We start from the raw sequence: 26,274 nt of genomic DNA, 5'->3' as shown, positions 1-26,274 counted from the left end.
TGAAATTCTTTTGTAATTGATATTTCTTAAAATTCAAAATAAGCACAACTTAATTTTTTAAATTGATTAATTTGTTTACCTTATTGTACCAGGTCTTAGTTACGGCCTACAGGATCTATAGTTGTATGTAGCATGTGGGATCTGGTTCCCTGACTGGGATCCAAACCATGCCCCTTGCATTGGGAGCACAGAGTCTTAGCCACTGGACTACCAAGGAAGTCCCAGCACAACTTTAATTCTGTTAATTGTTTTAAGAATTTTAGCCCATGTTGAGAAATATAAAATAGGCATTATATACCAAGTATTTAAAAGGTATTTGGGAAAAAAAAATAATAATAAAAGGTATTTGGACACAATGAAAATTTTCTTAAATCATACCTTGTTCAAAAAAGTAAAATGTGTGCTTGATCTGACCCAGTAACAAAGTCACAGTCACTTCTGTAAGATTCTTGCCAGAAATGCATGACCTCAATCTAATTGTGAGAAACCATCAGGTTAACCCAAGTTGAGGAACATTCCACAGAATTACTGGCAAGGTCATGAAAGGTAAGACTTAGAAATTGTTTCATTTTGGAGGAGATTTAGGAGATATGATAATAAATAATAAAATTCAAGGTGGAACCCTCAATTGGATTCTGGACCATAAAAGGACATTATTGGGATAATTGGCAAAGTTTGTAAAGGTCTGTAATTGGTTAATAGTATTGTATCAGTCCTAACCACTTGGTTGTAATCATTGTGCCCTGGTTATGCAAGGTGCTGATATTAGGGGAGGATATTAGTGGAAGGTACATGGGAACTCTACACCTGTTCTATAAGTCTCACATTGTTTCAAAATGTAAAGCTTTAAAATGTATGAATTAGCTTTGTATTTCTTGATTATTTTATGTATAAAGATACATTTATAAAATTATTGACTGATCAGCTGGGAAGAGAAAGGATATAAACGTTAGTGCGACACGGTACAGCAAATCTTGATGCACGATATTTACTTCTTTGGGAAGTAAAGCAGTCTGCTTCAGGCTCGGTGGTTTGTTTATAGCCTCTCTCTGTCACTTCAGCAGTAGCAGCTGACACTGAGCAGTTCCAGTGCCATAGAATAGCTGCTGTGAAGCTAAAGTTTCTTGCATGCCTCCTCCAGCAGAGATCTTATGGTTCCCTGGCATGAGTGTTTATGGTGAGTCATTCAGCTTTCCTGGAATGTGTTCTGGGTCCTGTCAAGCCGTTCCGAAACCAGAAAGCATCATCCTTCCTTTTCAGTCCAGTCAGGAAAACTGCACACTGAACACGGACCTGGGAGGTCGCCCTGTGTTGTGAAAGGAGCGTAGGGTCCCAGACTCTGTGCTCAGGCACACCCAGGTGCTCAAGCAAACTTACAGGACAGTGGTAGTTCACGTTTTCAAGAGAAATTTAGCAATATCTGTTAGATCGTGTGAGAACTCCTGGTTCTAGCTTGTTTGGTTTCAGTATTTTGTTGATATCCATGGTAGTTTAAGATGTGTCCATGAATTATCTGATATTCCTCCCTTCCCGGGTGGATCCTGATTCCCCTCCTCTTAGGTACAGGCCGACTGAGCTTGTAAATAATAACGTGTTACTTCAGAGACTTCTTCCTTGCCCTGCCTTGTGGATTGCGCACTTTGGGACAGGTTAGCTGATGTGTCATGAGGACACTCAGATGGCCTTGTGGCCTCCTGCTAACAGCTGAGATCTGCCCCCGACCCTGAGATTATCTTAGAGCTTCAAGTGATCTGTTTTATCTGTGGTCATGTCCCCTTACTCCATCCTAACATGGCTTTTGTGTTTTTCCCTCTAATCTCTGGTTATGCTAAGATCCTGCTTTCTGTTCGAGTATACCAGAACTGGAATTGCTGGGTCACATAGAATTTCTATTTTTGAGAAGCTGTTTTCCATAGGGTCTGCACCATTTTGCATGTTCCCCAGCAGTGCACTAGGGTTCCAGTTTCACCACATACTCACTCGTACTGGTTGTTTACTGTGGTTTGGTTTGTTTTGCTAGAGGTTTGAGGTGCTCTAATGTTGAATCTATAAAGATTTAGGTCTGTCACCATATTCAGAAAGCTGTTGACCATCATTTCTTAAATCCTTCTCTTCGTTGGTCTCTTCTTTCCTTCCGAGACCCCAGTCACACACATACTGGACCCTTTGTTCCGATCCAGCAGGTCTGTTTGGGTGTGTCTGAGGCTTTTTTGTTTCTGTTTTTCCTCCTGACTTTTTTTTTTTTTTTGGTCTCTTCTTCAGATAGGATAAATTCTATTAATCTATCTTCAAGTTTACTGACTTTTTGCACTTGAGCCTGCTCTTGAGCCCACTGAGTAAGTTTTTATTCCATATATTGTATTTTTCATTTCTATAATTTGTGTTTGTTCTTTGTTACAGTTTATATGCTGAGCATTTTTGTCTTTTAATTTCAGGTGTATTTTCCTTTACCTTCTGGAGCATAGTTATATTCAATGTTTTCAGTTCTTTGATAAGTTCAATATCTGGGTCATCTTGAAGTTAGCATATTTTGGTTGTCCTTTCCCTTGAAAAATGGTCATATTTTCCAGATTTTTTCCGTAACAGATGATTTTAGATTGTGTCCTGGACATTGCCATTATGCTGAGTCGACTCTGGTCCTGTGTGCCATTCTCTGGAAAATGCTGAATCCCTTTAGGTGCAAATCACAGGTTCTGTTTCACCTTCTGTGGATAGTGGTTCAAATATCACTTCAGTTTTTTGGGTTTTTTTTATGGCAGTTTTATTTATTTTTGGCTGTCCTGGGTCTTCGTTGCTGTGTGGGCTTTTCTCTAGCTGTGGTGAAAGGGGGCCAGTTTCTAGTCTTCTAGTCTCTAGAAGCCACTTCTCGTTGCAGAGCTCGGGCTCTAGGGCACACGGCCTCAGCAGTTTCAGCACATGGGCTCAGGAGTTGTGGCTCCCAGGCTCCAGAGCACAGGCTCAATAGTTGTGACACACAGGCTCAGGGTTCCCAGACCTTCTGGGACCAGGGATCGAACCTGTGTCTCCTGCATTGGCAGGCAGATTCTTTACCACTGAGCCACCAGGGAAGCCCCCTCACTTCGATTTTTAAAGCTGGGCTAGGACTGTTCCATCCATCAACGGTTCAGAGGCAAGGCTGAGGCCTGTGTGGCTTCGTACACAGAATTAGGAAATGTCCTTCTCTCTTTTCTCTGGAATTCTCCCCTTACCCTTCACTGCTCTTTAGGCCTCATCTTCTGGTTCATCTGGCCAGAAAGATGGTGTTCTTATTGGAATTTTAGGCATCCTTATGGTCAGGACAGCAGTGTTCCTCCTGGACAGATCTGCCCTCAGGGCAAAGCCATAAAGAGGAAAAAAATACTCGAGAATCTGATACAGTGCAATTGCTTCTTCAAGGGGTGCCTCCCAGAGCAATTCAGGTGCTTTTGTTGACTCTCGGAATCCTCTAGTAGTTGCTTTTGGCCCTCTGTTGACAGTTTTTAGTTGTAATCAGTTAAAATAGTTTGGGTTGTCACACTCCCATAACAGAACTAGACCCTCCGTTGTTTTTTGACACTGGGATTATTTAGAAGTACGATATGGGGTTTATTTTTATTTCTAAGAAGTTATATTTAAGGGTACATCCTTAAACCAACCGAAGAGGATGTTTTCACTGATGAAAGACGCAATCTGTGGGGATGGTCTAGTGGTTAGGCCTTGGTGCTTTCGCTGCTGGGGCCCTAGTTGGCGAACAAAGACCCCACAAGTCCTGAAGCACAGAACAACAACAAAAAGTATAGTCTCTAATGATTTTGAAATTTTACGAGTGAAAAACTTATGTAAGGTAGATAAAAAATAGTTGGAAACTAGAGGACAAACCAGAGTCATAGTAGGAGATTCAGAACACCTTTCTCAGGTTTGCTTTGTTTTACTATATTTATTTGCTATGTTGGCTCTTAGTTGTATGATGAAAAACGTGGCAATGGACTTAGTTGCTCCTTGGCATATGGGATCTTTGTTCCCCAACCAGGGATCGAACCTGTGTCCCCTACTTTGGCATGCGGATTCCTATCCAGTGTGCCACCAGAGAAGTCCTCTTTCTGAGTTTTCACAGATTGCGGATTTAAGTAACAAAGTTAATTTTCTCAGTATGCTTCATTTAATGGTTGGTTAATTGTAAAAGGATGAGTTTATTCCCATTCTTTCCAAATGTTTTGCAAAACCATTTATTTAAAGTCAGTCAAACACACAAACAAAAAAACTAGGTCACATAGAAAATTCCAAGTTATCCAAAGCATGACTACACGCATCTTGGACCACAGTGAAGTTGAAAGGTTGGGTGTGACTTTTCATCCTCACAGTCATGGATTTTTACCAGCTTGTGTCCTGGGCCTGGTGAAGGGGTGATGGCTTCTAGCAGCAGATACCACAGGCAGGATGAATGCCAGCTGGTTTCACTTCTCAGAGTCTACTCCTTTTAAAAGTAGTTTCTGGTTTATTGGGTCATCTGACTTTTATGGCCACTTGCTTAATAGATTGGGGGCAGGTAGACTGCCATCATTTGCCAGAAGATACACAGAAGCACAGATGGGCACAATAAAGGACAGGAAAGGTATGGACCTAACAGAAGCAGAAGATATTAAGAAGAGTTGGCAAGAATACACAGAAGAACTATACAACAGATATCCTCATGACCCAGATAACCACGATGGTGTGATCACTCACCTAGAGCCAGACATCCTGGAATGCAAAGTCAAGTGGGCCTGAGGAAGCATCACTACGAACAAAGCTAGTGGAGGTGATGTAATTCCAGTTGAGCTATTTCAAATCCTAAAAGATAATGCTGTGAAAGTGCTGCACTCAATATGCCAGCAAATTTGGAAAACTCAGCAGTGGCCACAAGACTGGAAAAAAGGTCAGTTTTCATTCCAATCCCAAAGAAAGGCAACACCAAAGAATGTTCAAACTACTGCACAATTGCACTCTTCTTACACACTAGCAAAGTAATGCTCAAAATTCTCCAAGCCAGGCTTCAACAGTACGTGAACCGTGAACTTCCAGATGTTCAAGCTGGATTTAGAAGAGGCAGAGGAACCAGAGATCAAATTGCCAACATCCATTGGATCATGGAAAAAGCAAGAGAGTTCCAGAAAAACATTTACTTCTGCTTTATTGACTATGCTAAAGCCTTTGACTGTGTGGATCACAACAAACTGTGGAAAATTCTTCAAGAGATGGGAGCACCAGACCACCTGACCTGCCTCCTGAGAAATCTGTATGCAGGTCAGGAAGCAACAGTTAGAACTGGACATGGAACAACAGACTGGTTCTTTAACTTATATGCAGAATACATCATACAAAATGCTGGGCTGGATGAAGTACAAGCTGAAATCAAGATTGCTGGGAGGAATATCAGTCACCTCAGATATGCAGATGACACCACCCTTATGGCAGAAAGTGAAGAAAAACTAAAGAGCCTCTTGATGAAATTGAAAGAGGAGAGTGAAAAAGTTGGCTTAAACTCAACATTCAGAAAACTAGGATCATGGCTTCCAGTCCCATCATTTCATGGCAAAGAGATGTGGAAACAATGAAAACAGGGACAGGCTTTATTTTAGGGGCTCCAAAATCAATGCAGTTGATGACTGCAGCCATGAAATTAAAAGACGGTTGCTCCTTGGAAGGAAAGCTATGATCAACCTAGACAGCATATTAAAAATCAGAGACATTACTTTGCCAACAAAGGTCCATCTAGTCAAGGCTATGGTTTTTCCAATAGTCATGTATGGCTGTGAGAGTTGGACTATGAAGAAAGCTGAGCACCGAAGAACTGATGCTTTGGAACTGTGGTGTTGGAGAAGACTCTTGAGAGTCCCTTGGACTGCAAGGAGATCCAACCAGTCCATCCTAAAGGAAATCAGTCCTGAATATTCATTGGAAGGACTGATGCTGATGCTGAAACTGCAATACTTTGGCCACCTAATGCGAAGAACTGACTCATTGGAAAAGACTCTGATGCTGGGAAAGATTGAAGGCGGGAGGAAAAGGGGATGACAGAGGATGAGATGGTTGGATGGCATCACTGACTCAACGGACACGAATTTGCGTAAGCTCTGGGAATTGGTGATGGACAGGGAGGCCTGGCGTGCTGCAGTCTCTGGGGTCGCAGAGTCAGACACGACTGAGCAACTGAACTGACTGACACAGAAGCACCTAACCTCCTGATGCATTGTTCTCTGCCCACTGCTTAGTATGAGACTCAGAGTGGATCACTTCTCAGTTTATTGTTTGGAGATTAAGGGATGAATCACGGCAGGAGTGGGAAAGTTTGGTAATCACTTGAATCTTATTTGAAGATTTTTATTCAAATCTTTATTTGAAATTTTGAGGGTTATAGGGCATCTCTGCTGATGTCATTTTTTAGAAACTGTTTTTAAAAACTGTTCAGATTTGGGTTTATTCATCATACGAGTTCGTTGGTTTGGACAATTTGGGTAGGGTTATTAAAGGAAACCAAGTGAAATTTTAAAATAAAATTAAAGAAACCACCACAGAGAAGATGTTTGACAGTGGTGGTGTTGTGATGCCCTCATTGTTAGGAATAAGTTATCTTCCCAACATAAGGCTGAATGAACCGAGTTGTGGTATATGGACAGACCTCAGAGAGATTTTGGGTTCAATTCCAGTCCACAGCCATAAAGAGCAAAACTCGTAATAGTGTGACATGTGAATTTTTTGTTTTCCCAGTACATATGAATGTTATGCTTACACTATATTGCAGCCTATTAAGTGTGTATTTTGTAACACAGGGTTGCTCAGTTCAGTTCAGTTCAGTTGCTCAGTCGTGTCCGACTCTGCGATCCCATGAATCGCAGCACGCCAGGCCTCCCTGTCCATCACCAATTCCCGGAGTTGACTCAGACTCAGTCCGTCGAGTCAGTGATGCCATCCAGCCATCTCATCCTCTGTCGTCCCCTTCTCCTCCTGCCCCCAATCCCTCCCAGCATCAGAGTCTTTTCCAATGAGTCAACTCTTCGCATGAGGTGGCCAAAGTACTGGAGTTTCAGCTTTAGCATCATTCCTTCCAAAGAAATCCCAGGGCTGATCTCCTCCAGAATGGACTGGTTGGATCTCCTTGCAGTCCAAGGGACTCTCAAGAGCCTTCTCCAACACCACAGTTCAAAAGCATCAATTCTTCGTCGCTCAGCCTTCTTCACAATCCAACTCTCACATCCATATAGGGTTGCTATAACCCTTCAATTTGTGGAGAAAAAACACAATACCTGTAAAGTGCAGTGAAGTGAAAGGTTTGCCTGGACAGATGTGGTACAGAGGCCCAGAAAAAGAATGTAAACTCTTTGTCATATATTTAAAATATTTTCCTCCAGCTTATTTGACTTACATCTTTAATAGGTTCATTTCCCCCATGTACTGCCCCTTGCAAAACTTTTAACACTTTTCTGGAATCAGATGGTACCCAGAATGCTTAATTACCCTTTTTAATGGCTGTGTGGTATTTCTTTGAGCTGGGTCTACCACAGTTTTCTCTGTAGCCTTAGCTTTTAGGGGTCCTCGGGAGGGCCTGACTATGTCATCTGTGTTTTGTCTTCAAAGTTTTTATGCTTTCTGTCTTTAACCAGATGCTAACCCTGAGGTGACAATGACAATGCTTCGCTGGATCTATACGGATGAGTTGGAGTTCAAAGAAGACGATGTGTTCCTGACTGAGCTGATGAAACTAGCTAATCGGTTTCAGCTACAGCTCCTTAGGGAGAGGCAAGTCACAGCAGATACAGTCAAGCACCTCAGATGGTGGTGGCTGAGCTTTAATTATGCCAAGCTCTGGGAAAACAGCTGCTTCTGCTAATGTAAATAACTTTTGCAAGGTGTTCTTTTAAAGGCAATAGTGGGGAGAGAATTTTGTCTCCCTTGCTTTTTGTTGTCTTGTAAGCTAAATTTTGCTGACGCTTTTGGGTCTTCTCTCTTCTTTCACTGATTTACTACCTGTGATTACATAGATGTGTGAACTGATGAAGCGAATGTGAAATAATATAATCCAGTGTTCAACCCCTCAACTTTCCCTCCTATATCATTTCCTTTCACTTCTACTTTCTGCCTGCTTGGAAGTTCTTCTCACCTTGGAAGAAGGTCATATTCTCTTGTTAGAAACACATTAATGACTAAATTAGTACATGAGAATCTGTCTCAGTAAATTTCATAGTGTTTCTGAGATCTCACTTCATTCGTTACTGCTTTTTAGGTTCCAAGGAGACAGCTTGCTGTGTTTTTTATATTGCACTTTCTCTGTTGCTCTCCTAACTTGGTCTTTATAAACTACAGAACACAGCGAGAACAGTGTTCACCAGGTGATTGCAGACAAAATGCTCTTATTTTTTGTTGGTGATTTAGCCCTTGGAAGTCAGCTTGTTAGAAGGAGTGCTTTTTACATCACTTAGTGCTCTTTTGTTTCTGTGTGTGGAGGAATGGCGTTTCTCCTAGGGGGGTGGAGGGATAGCATTCCCTCTGTTGTGTTGCCCTCAGCATCAAGAGGGCTTCCCAGGTGGTTCAGTGGTAAAGAATCCACCTGCCAATCAGGAGACTCAGGTTTGATCCTTGGGTCTAGAAGATCCCCTGGAGAAGGAAATAGCAACCCACTCCAGTATTCTTGCCTGGGAAATCCCATGGACAGAGAAACTGGCGGGCTACAGTCCATGGGGTCGCAAAGAGTCAGACATGACGTAGCAACTAAATAGCCACAGCAGCAGAGTCAAGAGAGACCTGGCTACCTAGAGCCGCTTGTTCTGTTTTCATTGAGGCTGGCTGTTTCCCCTGAGATAGCCCACTGTGCCCCACATGAGTCAGTACACAGGATACTCCTAATTATCTGTGATTGATGTGGGCTTGAGGGCATATTAATACCTAAATCCAATAACCTAAAAACCAAACCAGGTCTAGGATTTGTAGATACGTATAGTCTTAGGTTAGCCAGGATAGCTTTACTGTAAAGGTCTTTCTTTGGGTGAGTTTTTGAATCATCTCAGAGTGAAATCAGAGCATGATTTTAATTAGATTGAATGTGATTGATATCTGCACTGCCTCCCCCGCCCCGCCCCGATTTCCTGAGCTTTATCAGATTGATTTTCTTGCTTATAAATTGAATCGCTTTGATAAAAGTGCCCTGCAGTTCAGAGTAGTTTAGAGAGCTGTAATCTGTGTAATGGATTCTTTAATTAAAGTGTTTATTGTTTATTAACTGATTAGGCTTCATAACTATCAACATTACCAGATGCTCAGTGTTTTATTATTGGATGTGGGTTTATCTGTCAAGGCTTTGTTAAGAGACCCAGCCATGGAGTCAAATGTCGGCTTTTGAACGAGCACAGAGTGCCCACTGCTGTTGGCAGAAGGAATTACACATTTGAAATAGTAAGTGAAAGGGCTCTGACACATGGATGTGTGCAGTTAAATGTGAAGCAGGTGTTGCTGGTGTTTATATCATGTAGGGATCTTGGTTTGGGAATGCGGTCACCAGGTTGATGAAAAGGAAGTTTTGGGTGTAAGCATTATCAGGAAAATACTCTTAAAAAAGAGATAATTAATAGTGTATGCTAACAACTGACAGTTTAATTTTTTTTTCTCCTGATTATTAGCTACATGTTCAGTGTGTGGTATTTAGGAAGTATAGAATTATACAAATAACAAAAGTAAATCATCTGTGATTTAACTACCGTTAACCTTTTATTGTTTATCCTTTCAGCAATTTTTCTGCCTTATATTCAGAGGCACAGATGACACAAAACTGGACAGGAGTTTGTGGGCCGCTTACTCATACACTCGACTTTAAGAATGAGGTGCACTGTGTTGTGCATCTGTATTTTTTTATACTCTAAAATGAAAACCATGTATTAACAGCAACAAAAATCCCTTTAGAGAAAAGTCAGTGTGCCTTGCTGCTTTTCAAAGAGAAGATGTGAACTGAGAATCTGAATTTTTAAATATGATTACATCTTCTTCAGTTGTTTAAGTCATGCCAGTGACTATTTATAAGCTATCCACATTGTGAATGGCACTCTGGGGATCCCAGAGTTTAGTGAAAATGAAGTGTTGCCAGTTGTAACAAAACATCTGTCCTCATGAAGCATCCAGTGTCTTGGTGCAGCGTCTCTTGGTGGTAGTAAGGAAGAGAATGGCATTTTCACACTCAGCATTTGTCTGTAAAAATGCTTTGTGAGGTGCTCTGCATATGAGTCAGTACTCCCTGAGATCACACCATGTTTTAGGACATTAGGATATTTGTCAGTGTAAAAGTGGTAAAAGTTTCACGTATCCGAAAAGAGGACATTTCTCCTGGAATGCTCTGATTTCACAGCCAGGATCAGAATGACTGCATCAGCCATTGCAGCCAGCATGCTAGAGTTTGGGGAGACTAGTGTGCAGACAGCAGAGGCCCCGAGAAGTAGAGCATCCTTGCTCGTTATTGTAGTGACTTACTTAGATATGGTGCCAGTTTGATTTAAAAGTGCCCTGGGGAGGTGCTTTACACCAAGCTATGTTGCTTAAAAACAGAGTACATAAGCACGGGTCTTGGAATTGAATGAGTGTGTGCATTTACTGCTAGGTGGAGAAATGGCTGCAAGGTTATTCTTGCTCCTGGCTGAAGTCTCATTTGTGAGGTTTAGAAAATGTGTTCCTCCTCCTTCTCAGGTCTTTCTCGTGACTTTCCTCCTTTCTTCCCCCATCTTCCCCTGTCCTCTGGATATTCAAACCTTACCTGTTAAAGTTGGGAGTTATCTGTTAGCCAGTTATTCTTATTTATAGTAGGACTGAATCTCTTTTATATTAGTTATTAAATTATGCATCTTCCTTGAGGAAGACCTCAACTAGTAAGCAAGCATACCTCAGACTGTGCAAATTGTACATGGTTTTCCTTTATCTTGAAAAACACTCATAGATCCTCTGAACCTCTGAAAGAGAGCATTATCCTTATTTCACAGAGGAGAGGGGGGCACAGGGAGCCCGTGTAGTTGGGCCCCTCAAATGCAGTGGACCTCAGCTTTGGTCTTTCTTACTTACCTGATGATTCACTTTGTGTCCATCACTACCTTCCCTTGTGAAGAGAACTTGGTTTTGTGGGCACTGTGAGACAGAGGCAGCAGTGGGGTGTCGGGGTATTCCCTGAGACCACATGAGGCCTCTTGACTTGTAGGGAGATGTGCAGGCAAGGGAGGTGGGAGGACGACTATGTCACCGCCTCCTTCCTCCCAGGCCCGGTGCTGTGGAGGCTCACCAAGGTTTTTGGGAATCCTAGGGTAGTGGAAACTTGGGGCTTCCCTGTTCTGCATCTTGTAGTCTAGGATGTGTGCCTGCTTTGTGGTACTAGAGACCTACGTGCAGCCGTGTCTTCCCTGACCTAGTTGGGGCTCTCTTATTAATGATTCTCAGAATCTTGTTATTATTGTTACTGGTACCAGGCTCTGTGGGACACCATTGTAGCCAATTCTTCTCTATCTTGGTGTTCTGTAGTTTGTCTCTTAACTCAGTTGTTTCTGTACATGATAGATTTTTAAAGTGAGCTTTCTAAAGTCAGCTTTATTGAGTTATGATTCACATACCATATAGATCACCATATGGGAAGACTTTTAAGGAGGTTTTCATTTTGAGGCACGGAGCCTCATATTTGAAGCTATTTCTAAGCCACACTTGTGGCATGATAGAGTTGTGCTAGTGGGAACTGCGAGTGTGTCCCATACAATTAAATACTGAAGGACTGAATTTGATGCATTTCATGTTTGACATTCCTCGCCTGTGTGTATGATCAGTGAGTTTCATGTGGTTACTTTGAAGGCAGTTGGGGTGCTATGCTTAACATGTTTATTTAAAGATTATTTGGATTCTGACCAGAATGAGCAATACAGTAATGAAATTCTGGTACTTAGAGTAATTCAGCTACAGTTTATTCATAGCTGCATTGCTTAAACCTTACACTTTGTTGTTATTGGACATGGCCAGCCAGTACACAGATTGTTGCTTTGGTTTGTTCATTTATGAATGTGTTGATTCTAACAATCCTGTTGATCACTGATACTCTCTCGTAGATGTGAGAAGGGTGTGATGTCTCTGGTGAACGTCAGGAACTGTATTCGCTTCTATCAGACTGCAGAGGAGCTGAATGCCAGCACATTGATGAACTACTGTGCAGAAATTATTGCAAGTCACTGGGTGAGTGTGAGGCTGAGGAGTGTGGGGGAAAAAGTGCCTTTGCTGGAAGTCAGGAGACCAGGGCGTGGGACCTGGTTCCACAGCAAGTTACCTCTCTGGCCCCTTGTTGCCTTTTATAACAAAATTGAAGGCTAAGTAGTTGCGTTAGATGATCTGTGAGATTCTTTTTGGCTCTAAAAGCCTCCTAGTTCTGATTTCGGAGTTGAGGGGCAGAAGTTAGCCCAGGCCAAGAAGCAGGCTTGGAACGAAGGGACACACGCCTCCCTCGTCCTCCATCTGCAGGAGCCGTGGCCGAGCCTCACAAGCAGTTGCTGCTGTGGGGCCAGCAGGCCTGTGTGCTCAGCAGCGCCCCCTCTGGGCTTTCTCTGCCTTCTCGGTGTCTGGAGGGCATTGTTAAATTAGATCTGCTCCCTTAGGTAGCTTTCATCATAAAGAAGAGGTTTTGCAGTTCTTGGTTGTCTGTTTTGCATCTTTTAAGAAAATCATGGCTAGTGCTGTTTTATAACCTAGTTTCTGCAAATTGTTTGGTATTCAGAAACACTATGAGAAAAAGTGTCTTAACTGGATTTTGAAGAATTGAAACAGGAACCTTTCTGCTAAAATAGGTAGAGATTTAGAGATCTGCAACAGTAGAAACTGATAATTGTGGAAGTTCTGATTAATTCTGTTACCGTCTTTGTGGGGCTGAGGGGGGAGGATCTGCTGTCACGTAGAGGGCTCCCTGTGGCTGTGTCCTGTGGGGTGTCAGTGTCGCTCACGCTGCTGTGGTGAAGAGTCCACGCCTGGGAGTGGGGGTGGGGGATGGGGAATGGGGTGGGCTCTTGGCTCCAGATCCCCGCTCAGCTGTTCACTCTCTGTGTGAACCTGGGCAAGTTAATCAGCCTCTTTTTGCTTTACTTTCATCATCTGGGAATGGGGTACCTAATAAGAGTACCTACCTCAGGGTTTTTGTGAGAATTCAATGAGTTGGGAAATGTTAAAGTAGGGCCAGACACTTTCCAAGTGCTTCCTAAGAAATGTACGTAGTCATTATTGTTGATACGTTGAATCTGTTCTGCTTTTCACTGTCTTTTTAATCCACAGGATGACTTACGGAAAGAGGACTTCAGCAGCATGAGTGCTCAGTTGTTATACAAAATGATCAAGTCCAAGACCGAGTACCCATTACATAAAGCTATCAAAGTAGAGAGAGAAGACGTGGTCTTTCTTTATCTAATTGAAATGGACTCACAGGTACTCTGCCTTTTCCCCAAACTGCACTGTACCTGTTCTTCTCTATAATGCTTCTCACTTCCTCTGAGCCATTCCTGGTCTTTTATGCACATGTTTCTACCAGTGGTTTGTTCGAAGCCACCTGAGCTTTTCCCCTCATACTTAACATTCTTCCACCCTCTGTCCATCACCCACTTCCAAAGATACTTCCACATTTTTAGGTTGTCATTTCAGCAGTACTTAACTTTCAGGTACTGATACCTGTTTTAGTTTCTCTTTTGCCGCTGTTAGAAATTACCACAAAAATAAATAAACACACACACACAAAAATTACCACCAACTGGAATTTCCCTGGTGGCCAAGTGACTTAAGATTCTGCTCCCAATGGGGCTTGGGTTCGATCTCTGGTCAGGGAATTAGATCCCACATGCCAAACTAAGAGTCTGCATGCCACAACTGAAGATCCTGTGTACCACAACTAAGACACAGAGCAGCCAAATGAATAAATAAATATTTTTGGAAAATTTACTGCAAACCCAGTGGCTTAGAGCAATGCAAATTTATTATCTTGTGGTTTTATAGGTTGGAAGTCCGGTTGTTGGCAGGCTGTGTTCCTTTCTGGTGGCTCTAGGGAAGCGTGCTTGCTTGGGTTGTTGGCAGAACTCAGTTTCTGGTAACTGTAGGACCAGCATGCACATTTTCTTCCTGGCTGCAAGCTGAGTCAGGGCCATTCTCAGCTTCCAGCGGCCAGCACGTTCCTTCACCCAGGGCCCCTTTCCTCCCTCTTGAAAACCAACATGTCGGATCTGGTCTTTCTCATGTCACATCTGTCTGATCTACTCTTCTGCTTCCCTCTTTCGCTTTTAAGGACTCACGTGAGTAGATAGATTGGGCCCTCCTTGCAGGTCTGGGGTCCTCTCCCCATTACAGGGTTGTTAACCTTAATCGTATGCAGAGAGCCTTTCATTATGTGAGGTGACATAGTCACGGGTTCTAGGGATTAGGACATGGACATATTTGGAAACGGTCCTTCTGCTTACTGCACTGCCTTAGGGGAAATGGAGCTGCTCTAAACAGGTGTCTGTCGTGTGTTTTATCCTGGGTATCCAGAATCAGGGGAGACCTTAAACTGCCAGGAGGAATGAGGTAGTTAAGCCGCAGTCTTTCATGAAGATGCGAGCTGGGCCCCATCAGGCTGTCTGACCCTCCATCCTGGCACTTGTGTTCCTGCAGCATCATCTGCATGTCCCTCTTGTGTCATCTTCCATGGTGTTTGCACCTGCTCTGTGATCCCTGCTAGTCCTGGGCTCCCGGAAAGGCATGTGCCCTGAGGAGGCCCAAGAGAAGTTTGTGAATTCAGTTGAATTTGGAGAGTAAGCTGTAGTAAGTTATAGGACTAAAATCTGATATTGTATGAGATGATACTGATGAATCAAGGCCCGAGATTCAGTTGTCTTCTCTACTGACTGTGTGCTGATGTAGGAATTTCTCTATGCAGCTCCCCGGGAAACTGAATGAGTTGGATCATAACGGAGACCTTGCATTAGATCTAGCCCTTTCCCGACGTCTGGAGAGTATCGCCACCACGCTGGTTAATCACAAAGCTGACGTGGACATGGTGGACAAGAACGGCTGGAGCTTGTTGCATAAAGGAATCCAAAGAGGTAGGAAGAAGTGTATTTTATGTTTTTCTCTGCGGGCAGTTTTACTTTTAGCCAAGTAAGTTTCAAAGACTCTCTGACCCTGTTCCATAGACTCTCAAAGCCTTCTCGAGTCTGTACTTAGCAGGCAGCAAACAGAATTTGTGATCAGTGGGTCACAGGAGAGACTGAAGAGCTGTTGCCTCATGCCTTGTTGGTTAGGCTCTTCAGAGTGTCATTAGGACCCCCAGAAGAAGATTAGAGAGATGGTACTTACAGAAAAAAAGCATCTTTTACTTGTAAGCAGTCAATGTGTTACTTGCTCGTCCAATATACTACTTTCTTCAGAAATTGTGCCAGGAAGACTTTACTGGTATCAGTTACTGCAGAGAAGGAAAGTTCCAGGAACACGAATATTAAAACCTATTCTAGGATTCAGAATATTCACTTCTACAAACTGGATTTCTCATCTAGCATGGCAAAGTGATAACATTTCATTTTGTTCTAGGAAAGTTATTTGAAATTATAGATCTTTTTGAGTACATTGTCATTAATAGTGGGAAGTTATGTAAGTGGCAGAATTACAATCAAAGCATTTTCATCTTACTGAATTAAAGGGGGAAAAGTACCAGTCTTTCCCATGGCCTTAATTCTTAAGTCCCAAATGGATCCTGCCTGACTCTATTTTGCAGTAGTCTTTTTCTTTTTTTTGGCCCTGCTACACAGCATGTGGAATCTTGGTTCCCCAACCAGGGATCAAACTCACAGCCCTTGCATTGGCAGCACAGAGTCTTACCACTGGACTGCCCGGGAAGCCCCTGCCGGAGTCATTTTTTTGGACAGAAAGTAAGAAGCCATATAGGGGTAGAGTTCCAATATGGCCTGAAAGCTGTCAGATGACTCAGAGCCTTCATTTTATAGAGGGATGGATGACTTGATTGAAGTACTTGGCCATGGCCACATTTTGTTTACATGTGGACATCAAAATCAGGACACACTGGTTTCTCCACATCTTAATAATGTGTATTTAACCTTCCAGTTGTGCATTACTATTGTGTTATTATCTCTGCTGAGCTTTTGCTGTTCACAAGTTGCTCCTAGCTGGTGGGGGTGTTGTTATTTCAAATATGGTCCTGTTGCAGCTGTGGCTTTGCCCTTTTTGGGCAAGTTTTAATATAAATCTCCCTCTGAGTCATGTGTTAGAGTGTTAAGCCTGCTGGCTGATGAAGAGGAAAATTTTGTTCATCATTGAGAAGGAAATCCTTAGAGTATGTGAGTGTCAAGAGCAGATGCCTTTTTCCCAAGCATCCCGCTGCACTGCACAGAGCCGCTGGGTGCTTAACACTGAGTGTGTGTGCAGTGGGAAAAGTTTCCACTGCATCGGGAACTATTCTTTCCCATACTGTTCAGTGTCTGAGATGTTTATTTTGGAAACAGATACACTTGTTACTAAAAAAACAATCTCAGATCATGTATCAGAATTTCCTCTTAGGGACTTAAATTCTTATGTGTGATGAAAAAACATCTTTGATGAGTTATTAAATATTTTGATGATTGCTTGGTTACAAGAATTGCCAAGAACTGGTGATGCATTTTTGATGCTTATTTTCAGATGATTCAGTCTTCCTCTCTGAATTTATGAGTTGCTTGCAAGCATGGGGGTTGCAGTGTGGGCATAATAAGCTTGATTGTTGCTCAGTTGGCAGAGTGTGGCATGGTGTGGAGGACAGAGTGCTGGCGTTGGAGCCTGAGGTACCACAGTTTGAATCCTGGCTTGTCCACTTACTCTGTGGTCTTAGACAAATCACATAAGCGTTCCTGAGTCTCCTTTCCTCACCTGTAAAGTGAGAATTATTTCGCTTTACTGGTTGTTGGGAGACTGTGAAACAGTAACACATTCAACCCAGTGACTGCCATGTGGTAGGCTCTTCCCTTGCCCTGTGTGAAATGCCATCACCAACTTCATTTACTGTAAGGATCTTTTTTCACTTTTCTTCTTCAGCTTGAGCTGTCAGTCTGTTGACCTGCCCACATGACTGAATTGAGTAATATACTTAAAATTTGACTGTTAACCTTACTTTAAGTTCATTATCATATAAGTGAAGCTCTTTAATACATGAGATTTTGGTCTGGTTGTGGGCACACATTAGAATCTCTCACCAGAAGACTCAGTGATCATCCTAATAACCAAGTGTACTGATCAGTTTATATCAAGAATGTGTCTGTAAAAGAGGGAGATTGTTATAAAAAAGAAAAAAGAATGAGTCTGTGAGTGAGCCTAGAGGATGTTCATGTGACCAGAGAGATGCTATCTCCTTTGATATGAGATGCTTTATCCTTTGATAAACTGGATCTGGTTTTTGACAACAGAAAAACTTTTAGATGGGGGATGCCTATACCAGACTTTCAACCTATAGAACTGCCAGATAATAAGTTTGTATTGCTTTAAGCCACTGGATTTAATTTAATGAAATTTAATTATTTAATGAAAGTTAGTGCCTGGTCCCTGAATGAAACTTCAGTTAGAGAGCTTCATTGAAAGAAAAATTGCGTGTGGATTTTCTTAAAAACATTAACCGCATTGTTAGGAATATTTTTATATGGACAAGTCATTATAATAATGCCTCATTTCCTTCCTTGGCAGTGTTGAGGAGTGAAGTGATGAAGTAACCAGAACTGTTAAGCACCAAGCAATTTTTTCTTAACGATTTTCTGAAAGAAACTGTTCTAAAATGTATTACAAGTTTTCTTACTGTCAAAAAACTTTATAAATGGTGCTTTGGGCATTTTCTGTTCCCTCCCTTTGTTCTGCTTTTTTGATGTCAGTTGTCTGTTTCCTCTAGGTTTTATATCCATGGGCTGACTTTCTGTTAATGCAAAACAGTGTCAATTTTCAGTTTCCAATAATTCCTAAATAATTCTTTGTGTGGGGTGCATATATTGTATGTATGTATATATGTATAAGGGCTTCACTGGTGGCTCAGAGGATAGAGCATCTGCCAGCAATGTGGGAGACCCAGGTTCAATCCCTGGGTCAGGAAGATCCCCTGGAGCAGGAAATGGCAACCCACTCCAGTACTCTTGCCTGGAAAATCCCATGAATGGAGAAGTCTGGTAGGCTATAGTTCATGGGGTCCCAAAGAGCCGGACACAACTGAGCAACTTCATTTTCATATATGTATAAACTTTTAAAAAATATTTTGGCTCCTATTAATAGAATAAATCTAATGTAAAAACTATGTTTCTTTTTAAAAGGGCTTAAGATATATAAAAAAATTTATCATGCCATCCACCTGAATCCGGCCATTGATGCTGTACCCTTTTCTGTATGCAGTCTCGCCCCAGTTTGTCCTCTGTGTGTATAGTGTATTGTAAGTGGTATTGTAAGTGTTTCATTGACACACCTTACTTTAGCTTTACTGTCTGTTAACTATTTAGTTTGGAATATATGCCAAGCTTAAAGGTAAACCATATTTCACCTCTCGTCCAGTACATTATATATCAGGGTTGTCATTTTAAGGCTCTGTGTCCTCATAATTCTAAATTTTCTTTCCACTTTCAGAATGTAGGTAGCTTTTTCTAAGATATTTGATTCTATTGCTGATGTATTGTTTCTATATATTCTCTTCTAGACTGAATCTTTGTGGGATTTGTCCATATTACAGATGAGAACCCCAAAACATCTATGTGCATATGGACAGCAAAGGGCGACCAGCCTAGTCCCCAGATATACATGTTACCTGTTGCTTTCAGAGCTTTCAGAGCTCTACCGACATCTTTTTGTAAAGAAATCTAAGCTTTGGTCCTTTGCACACAATTCTGGTAAAGATTATATTTTCCCCTGCCCTCCCCAAGAAAAGAATCAGGCACAAATGAAAATATTTCAGAACGGGCTGGTTAGAGAACTCTTCAGTTACCCAAGATCATAACTGATTGGAATTGGAGCCATTCAGTTAAAGTAGAACCTTATAGCCTCAACTTGTTAATCCATTTTCCTCCCAAACATTTCCCTGATGTCTGTTACATATAAGACAGTGGATGGATACAAAAATAAATCAGGGTTTGCCTGGTGGCTTCGTGGTAAAGAATCCACCTGCCAGTGTAGGAGACACAGGTTTGATCCCTCATCTGGAAAGATCCTGTGTGCTGCAGAGCGGCTAAACCCACACATCACAACTATTGAGCCTGAGCTCTAGAGCCTGGGAGCCGCAGCTGCTCAGCCCATGTGCTGCACCTGCTGAAGCCTGCATGCCCTGGAGCCAATGCTTTACAACAAGAGAAGCCACTGCAGTGAGAAACCCAAGCGTTGCTCACCACAACTAGAGAAAAGCCCACACAGTAATGAAGACCCAGCATAGCCAAAAAAAGTTTTTTAAAAACTATAAAAAAAGAAAGGAAATCAGACCCGGTCCTACCAGAATACATGGGGCCTCTGGTAGCCTAGCCGCCCTCACTGCCAGAGCTTACACACTCCAGCAGCAAGGTAGTCCCTTGGAAGAAGGAATAGAGTGGGTGAGAAATTCCAGTTGATTTTGAAATTCCATGTTTAAGAAGACTAGATAAAACTCATATTATTCAGATGCAAATGAGCACAGGAATCCAGATAACAGACTTGAGAGCTTGGCCACTCCTGAAATCCTAACCCCCTTCTCAATGTTCAGAGCACAAAAGTGTGGCTGAAGAAGATGAAATGATATTGCAAGATAGAAAACTTCTCATAAATGCCTTTGTGAGAGCCATTGCAAGTATAACAGGTTAAAGGCAAGCAGGTACTGCTTAGGGACAGACTGTGATCAGGAATGAGGGAGGGAGGTAAATTGTGTTGGGGAGGAATCTTTGGAACTCTTTATGAGAGTTGATGACCAGAAGAATTTGAAGGATAGAAGCCTGGTATACTTAAGATTGTAATGTGATACTGCAGCGAGGGGTTGGGACGGATGATAGCAGGCAGTCAGTGGCTGAATTTGAGTATGTTAAGTCCACGATCTCAATGATGAGATGTTCTCTGTCTACACTTACTGACCAGTACCTTTGAGGAAGCACTGGTCAGAATAGCTCAGCCCGACTGTTGTCATCTGTGACCATTTCTTCTCTTGTTTACTTTCAAGGAGATCTCTTTGCTGCCACTTTCCTCATTAAGAATGGGGCCTTGGTCAATGCTGCCACATTGGGTGCCCAGGAGACACCATTGCACCTCGTCGCATCGTACAATTCAAAGAAACATTCGGCAGCTGTGATGTCTGAGATGGCACAGCTCACAGAGGCCCTCCTGCAGGCTGGTGCGAACCCCAACATGCAGGACAGCAAGGGCAGGTAAGCCGGGGTGCAGGTCGGCCGCCCTGAGGACGGTTCCCAGAGTGTTATTTTCTGGTGGCACGTTACTGGCAGATGGGGACCTCATGGTTTTTAGTCCAGCATTTCTCAGTCTGAATCCTGTTGAAGTCACAGACACTGATTTGTTTTGCAAATGAGAGACGACTAAGGCCGGAGGCACACGGGGAAGCCGTTTCCCTTTTGGGTAACTGCGGTCCTTGGGTTTTTAAGCAGTTTTTGGCATCTCCAGAGTGGTCATCCAGTCCGTCTCCTCCAGGGAACTTTCTTCCCTCGTGTTTTTCAGAGCTAATCGGATACCTTGAAGAAGAGTACGCTATCACAGAGCAGTCTGTTTCGTTTCTGTGGGGCCTAATCTTGTTAACCCCAGTTCCACCTTCATGGACATGCTGCCTCTTTCGACATCTCTACGTGCATAGTTTGCTGTCTGCCACAGCACGTCCCTTTCCGCACTGACAGTTGTGTCCTGTTCCTTTTGTCCCTTCCCAGAAATATTCGACTGAGGATTCCTTAAACTTTGGAATCTGAGAAAGGGTTGCTTGTCTTTGGAACAGTAGTGCGGGAGGCATTGAAGGGGAGTTAAGCCACCTGAAGCACCAACAATAGAGGACCCAATTTTTATCCTAGCAGCTCAGTATTTTATACCTTCAAAAAACCCTCTAAAAAAATAACCGTGAGGTGGCTGGAATAGGAAAATAGATTTGTGTGATGGCTAAGGTACTTATATAAGATGGCTGTCCATGGACTCAATGTAATATCATAATTATCTCATTTCTCAAGATTTTTTTTCTCCTTCTGATGATTGTCCTTAATTTTTTTCCTTCCAGCTGCAATAAACTGTGATTTCTGTAGCTCTGAGATAGATGCCAGCCCGGGAGTCCCTGTGCTCTGTGGTGGCGTCTTCTTCAGGGCACATGAGGGCTAAATAAAAGCAGTGACAAGTGATAAACTGCCATTTTAGTCAGTTCCTGCCTGTTGCCACTCAGAATGTGTTTGAGTCTAACAGAGAAGTGTGGGAAGAAAAAAAATGTCAAAGTTGTGGAGGATAGGTAGGTGAAAGTAGGCGTACCTATGGCAGAAACTGCTGTTTCAAAAACACGAGTATATACACGTTCATTGAGTCAGCGTTTTTTTTTAATATCTTTTCCTTTCATTGATTCTTGTATTTTTGGCTACTGAATAAATTGTAACATATAATCAAATCCATTTTCATCCTTTGATCCTTGGTCATGGCTTTGGAAAATTGTTTGCCAGGGTAGAAAAAGACTGTGGCAGAAATGTGGAATTTCCTGTGGATTCTAATCACCTCCTGCTGTGAGTGGTCCTGAATTGGGCATGTCCAGAATTGACACCTCTTCTTTTTCATCCCATAGGACTCCCTTACACTTGTCCATCATGGCCAGGAATGAATACGTGTTCAATCAGCTGCTGCAGTGTAAACAGTACGTAGGGAGCCCTGGAGCAATGAAAGGAGCTGTTGGGAGGGTGGGATTGTGAGTAAAAGATAATGCTCATAAAATGTCTTTTAGCACTATCAATTTTAAGAAGTAAAAGTAAGATTAAAAAAATGTCCTTCAGAATGAGACTGTTGACAGTACAAAGCATCTGAAGACAGTTGTACTCGGTGTTCACATTGCTTCCTCATTTCAGGTTAGATTTAGAGCTGAAAGACCACGAGGGCAGCACAGCTCTGTGGCTTGCCGTGCAGTACATCACTGTGTCTTCCGACCAGTCCGTAAACCCCTTCGAAGACCTCCCTGTGGTGAACGGGACTTCATTTGATGAAAACAGCTTTGCAGCCAGGCTCATTCAGCGCGGCAGCAACACCAATGCACCTGATACAGTAACAGGTAAAGCACAGAAGACCCCTAAGAGCTGATGCGCAATTCTGAGACTCCATGAAATACTTGTCAGTGTTTTTACCAAAACTTCAGAAACTGAGAGGAATGCTGTTATGAGAAGTATTTTGTATTTAATTTTAACCGTAGTAAAAAGTCTGATCTTGGGCTTCAAAAAATTTAGCCAGACCCTAAGTTAAGCCTGTTAAGCTGGAACACTTCTGTTTGTTTAATGCAGTGAGATTCAGTCTTTCTGGACTCAGAACTCTTTTTTTTACCCTTTTAAAAATCATATCCCAAAGGGCTTTTGTTTAAGTGGATATCTTTGGTATTTACCATATTAGAAATTTAAACTGAGAAATTTTTTAAAAATGTATTAATTAGTAATAATAACAAACCATTTTATGTTAATGTATAACATTTTTTATGAAAAATAACTTTCAAAACAAAATTTAGTTGGAAGAGTGACCTGGTTTCTAATATCTGCAACTATATTCAGTCTTCTGAGATACGTTGTTTGGTTAAAAAAATACGCCATCACACACTTAGTAGTGGGAAAAGAGAGGCATATTTTAAGAGCCTTTTCAGATAATTGTGGATGTATTTGTTTGATACTGTAGCAAACAGAATTTATCAAAGGATACTTTTTTTAAAGTTAGTTGCAGTATGGAATCTGAAGCTATATCAATGAACTTTTTGTACTGTTATATTAAAATCCATGGTCTGTATGTGCTTCGAATGGATCTTTTCTCCGTACATGATTTTGTAACATCATGCTTTAGCAGTTTGGAAAATCTTGTTTGACTGGGTTATGCAGATCTTCAAAATGATCATTTATTTAGAATCACATTTCTTAAAGAGGCTCACTTTAAGAAAATGTCTACCAGATACTCATTTTTGAATAATCATAGCTTATTAGTTGTCATTCTTTCAAGTAAAAATGGTGTTCCATGAAAAAAAAAATTGTTCAGTTTGCAGTTAAAACAGTGGCTTTCCTTTGTGACAGCTGTTGTTTCATACTTCATGCAGACTTCTTATTTGTCACACAGAATTTTATTTAATTCATTTATTTTTGGCCACACTGTGCTGCAGGCAAGATTGTTAACATTTCTTGCCAGTTCTGTCAACTTTACATACTTTGAGTTTTAATAGAAGTTCAGGAATATTATTTTTTCCTTGTTGCGGTTTTCACGTACATGTAATAACATAGCACTATTTTGTCTCATTGCTTTACCTTGTTTTTAGTACTGGTATTTAATTTGGGCTTTTCAAATAACATAGCTGTAGAACATGAGACTTTGTCTTTATCCAAAAAGGGCATAAATTTTAATAGAAAGAGACAGTAGTGTTCTAGGACTAAAACCACTTTGAGAGGAAAGGAAGAAAAAAAAACTGATTTTTTTCCTAAGATTTTTATTTAGAAAGCAGTGCTACCTAAAACATTTCTAGGCCAAGAATAAACATATTTAAGGCTATAGGAGTAAAACAAGTGTTTAAGGAGCATTTTCTGATAGAACTTCAGCTCACAGTGTCTTGAGAATGGTTATCTACCCCAGAGGTTCTCAGAGATGACGTCCCAGCCCTCACTGCCCAAGCAACACTTGGCAACACCTGTTGGCAGTTTGATTGTCACAGTAAGGTTGAGAGGGCTCCTGGTGTCTCTTGGGCAGAAGCCAGGGATACTTCTAAATATCACACCGTGTACAAGACAGCTCCTCACAGCAAAGAATTAGCTGGCCCAAGAAGTCAGTAGCCCTGCTGCTGAGAGATGTTCTTACCAACCCCAGTAGGGAGATGTAACTTCCCTCTGGTCCTGGGTGGAGGCTAGTGGCAAATCCAGGAAGGAGTGCCTGTCTTCTGACTTCCAGACCAAGTGTTTGCTCCCCACCCAGGCTCATCTTGGTTTGTCCACACACAGAGAAGGCCTGTGTGGACTTAAGTGGTACCCACTTCTGGTGTGGGCTTGTCAGCTGTGAAAGGTGGTGGGGAAGGCAGGGTGTGTTGCGATGTGAACTTGACCTAATTTTTAATTTATGCAAATGAAAGAATGAATATGCCCATTTTCTCCTAGGAAATTGCTTACTACAGCGGGCAGCTGAAGCAGGAAATGAGGCAGCGGCTCTTTTCCTGGCAACCAATGGTGCCCACGTCAACCACAGGAACAAGTGGGTAAGCATGACAGGGCAGCCAGACAGAGCGGCTTTGCTCTGTGAAGAAATGGCAGTGGCCTACGGGTAGGAAAAAACAGATTAGAGTCTCTTCAGTGTTTGTTTAAAAAAAACAGAATACGTGGACATTGTTAAAAAACCAGCGTGTATCCAATGCTTTTATCCTCAAATATTGGTTGGTTGATTCATTCAACCACTTCTTAAGCATTTGTGATGTCAGGTCCTAAACAGTACACTGTGGACTTCACGGCTACTATAGATTAGCAGACATGGACACAGACCTATCACGTTAGCATCTTAGTTTTTTATAACATTTTGCATTTGCTAAGGTTTTCAGGTTTTCCTTAGCAAATGCAAAGTGGATGGATGCGAGTTGGTGATATACGGGAAACCTGGTGTGCTGCAGTCCGTGGGGTCGCAAAGAGTTGGACACAACTGAGCAACTGAACTGAAGGTTTTCCTGTGTGCATGTTTATTTAGTCTGCGTCTGATGCCAAGGCAGATGTCGCAGTGTTAAAGGGTGGTGGATTGAGTCAGACGTTTCTGGCTTTACCAGATTTCCCACTTCCCTTTCTGCTGTACATGGTCTCAGGCAAATTGCTCGACCTTTCTGAGCTTCAGTTCTCATCTGTAAAGTGAGCTTAGTATTGATTTCAGAAAGTAAAATTAAAGATCATACTTTAATATATGATAAAAAGAAAGAAATTTATTTCTTTAATATAAGATAAAAAGAAATAAATTTAAGTGTTTATTAGTGTAGCATCTGGGATTTTAGAAACAACATGATAGTTATTTTTACTTTATAATTTTCAGACAGGGAGGATGTGCTCATCTTTAAGATCATGTTCATTTTATAACTGCTTTGTGCCAGGAGTCTTAAGGTTATTATCCCTTTCAGTTCTCACAGTGGATCTAGAAGCAGCATGTATTGAAGAGACATTAACACCATCTGTAAATCCCTCATTTCAGAGTCAAGAGCCTTGACACTCTGGGAGGTTAAGTGGCTTAACCATAAGTTAACTTTGTCAGTAATGGAGTCAGTATTTTGATGCAGGCCCTAGGACATGCAGTTGCACCTCTTTCAACAGTGCTGGGCAGGGCAGTAAACAGTAAGCTTAGTGTAGAAGACAATCCAATGTGTCATGGAAGCACAGGGGAGAGGGCAGAGCTGTTTTTTTTCTCACCATTAAATACCTACTGATCTATCCGCTCCTAAACCCACGGCTGGCCTGCTCTCCATCTAGAATGATGGCATGGCCTATAGGCACCAGTGACTGGTTTCTTGGATTTGTTCCTGCCATCATGTATCTCTGCCTCTGTCTGTCTCTGCTGTATCATCCCTTCTGCCCCCTGTTCATTTCTAATAGCTACAGACATGCTCTGCTGCTTCTCAAACTTGAAAAACATCCTCTCACAGGCCTACAATGTCTCCCAGCTGTACCTTCTCACCTTTGGCTGGCAGAGTGGAGGTCCAGGCTGGAGCCAGGAGGGAATCATCTGGATAAGCAATGGCTTATCCCAACCTCTCATACTGGATTTGGACCCAACAGGATGGGTTTCAGGGGAAACTGCAGTGTGATGGTCCATGGGACCTCTGTGGCTCTCAGGGGCAAGGGTTGGAGAGTTGTTGGACCTGAGAAGAGAAGGAGGGAACTGACCAGGGGAGGAATTGTTGTGGAAAGGGTGAATTCCATTTTGTGATTGTAGAACTCCTTTTTAAACATTCAGGTGGGAGTATTCTGTAAGCAGTGGGAAAATTGGGTGTACACACAGGGGCTGGGGAGCTGGGTTTGAGAGTCTCCTACTTGTAGATCCTGGTAGAAGCCACAGGGGTAGCTAAGCGAACCCAGGGAGGCTGTGTGGGGGAGAAGGGCTGGAGCAGAAGAC

The 26,274-nt window shown here is 42.1% G+C and overlaps 1 protein-coding gene across 4 annotated transcripts in view; it reads left to right on the top strand.

Moving 5' to 3' along the window:
• Positions 1–26,274, top strand: part of ANKFY1 (ankyrin repeat and FYVE domain containing 1) — a 69,429-nt gene that overhangs the window by 23,371 nt on the left and 19,784 nt on the right. For 2 of the 4 annotated variants that reach the window (XM_070772857.1, XM_070772856.1), the window contains exons 4-11: positions 7,620–7,755; positions 12,075–12,198; positions 13,282–13,431; positions 14,909–15,074; positions 20,159–20,363; positions 21,755–21,823; positions 22,032–22,231; positions 24,291–24,388. In XM_070772857.1, coding sequence (XP_070628958.1) covers positions 7,620–7,755; positions 12,075–12,198; positions 13,282–13,431; positions 14,909–15,074; positions 20,159–20,363; positions 21,755–21,823; positions 22,032–22,231; positions 24,291–24,388 — 1,148 coding nt within the window. Of the gene's footprint in view, positions 1–7,619; positions 7,848–7,895; positions 9,406–12,074; positions 12,199–13,281; positions 13,432–14,908; positions 15,075–20,158; positions 20,364–21,754; positions 21,824–22,031; positions 22,232–24,290; positions 24,389–26,274 lie in introns of those variants that run through there. The other 2 variants (XM_070772858.1, XM_070772859.1) reach the window with 2 other exon arrangements.

The sequence above is a fragment of the Bos indicus genome, chromosome 19 (assembly GCF_029378745.1).
Source record: "Bos indicus isolate NIAB-ARS_2022 breed Sahiwal x Tharparkar chromosome 19, NIAB-ARS_B.indTharparkar_mat_pri_1.0, whole genome shotgun sequence".
NCBI lineage: Eukaryota > Metazoa > Chordata > Mammalia > Artiodactyla > Bovidae > Bos > Bos indicus.
This window is presented reverse-complemented; position numbering and strand designations above follow the sequence as displayed.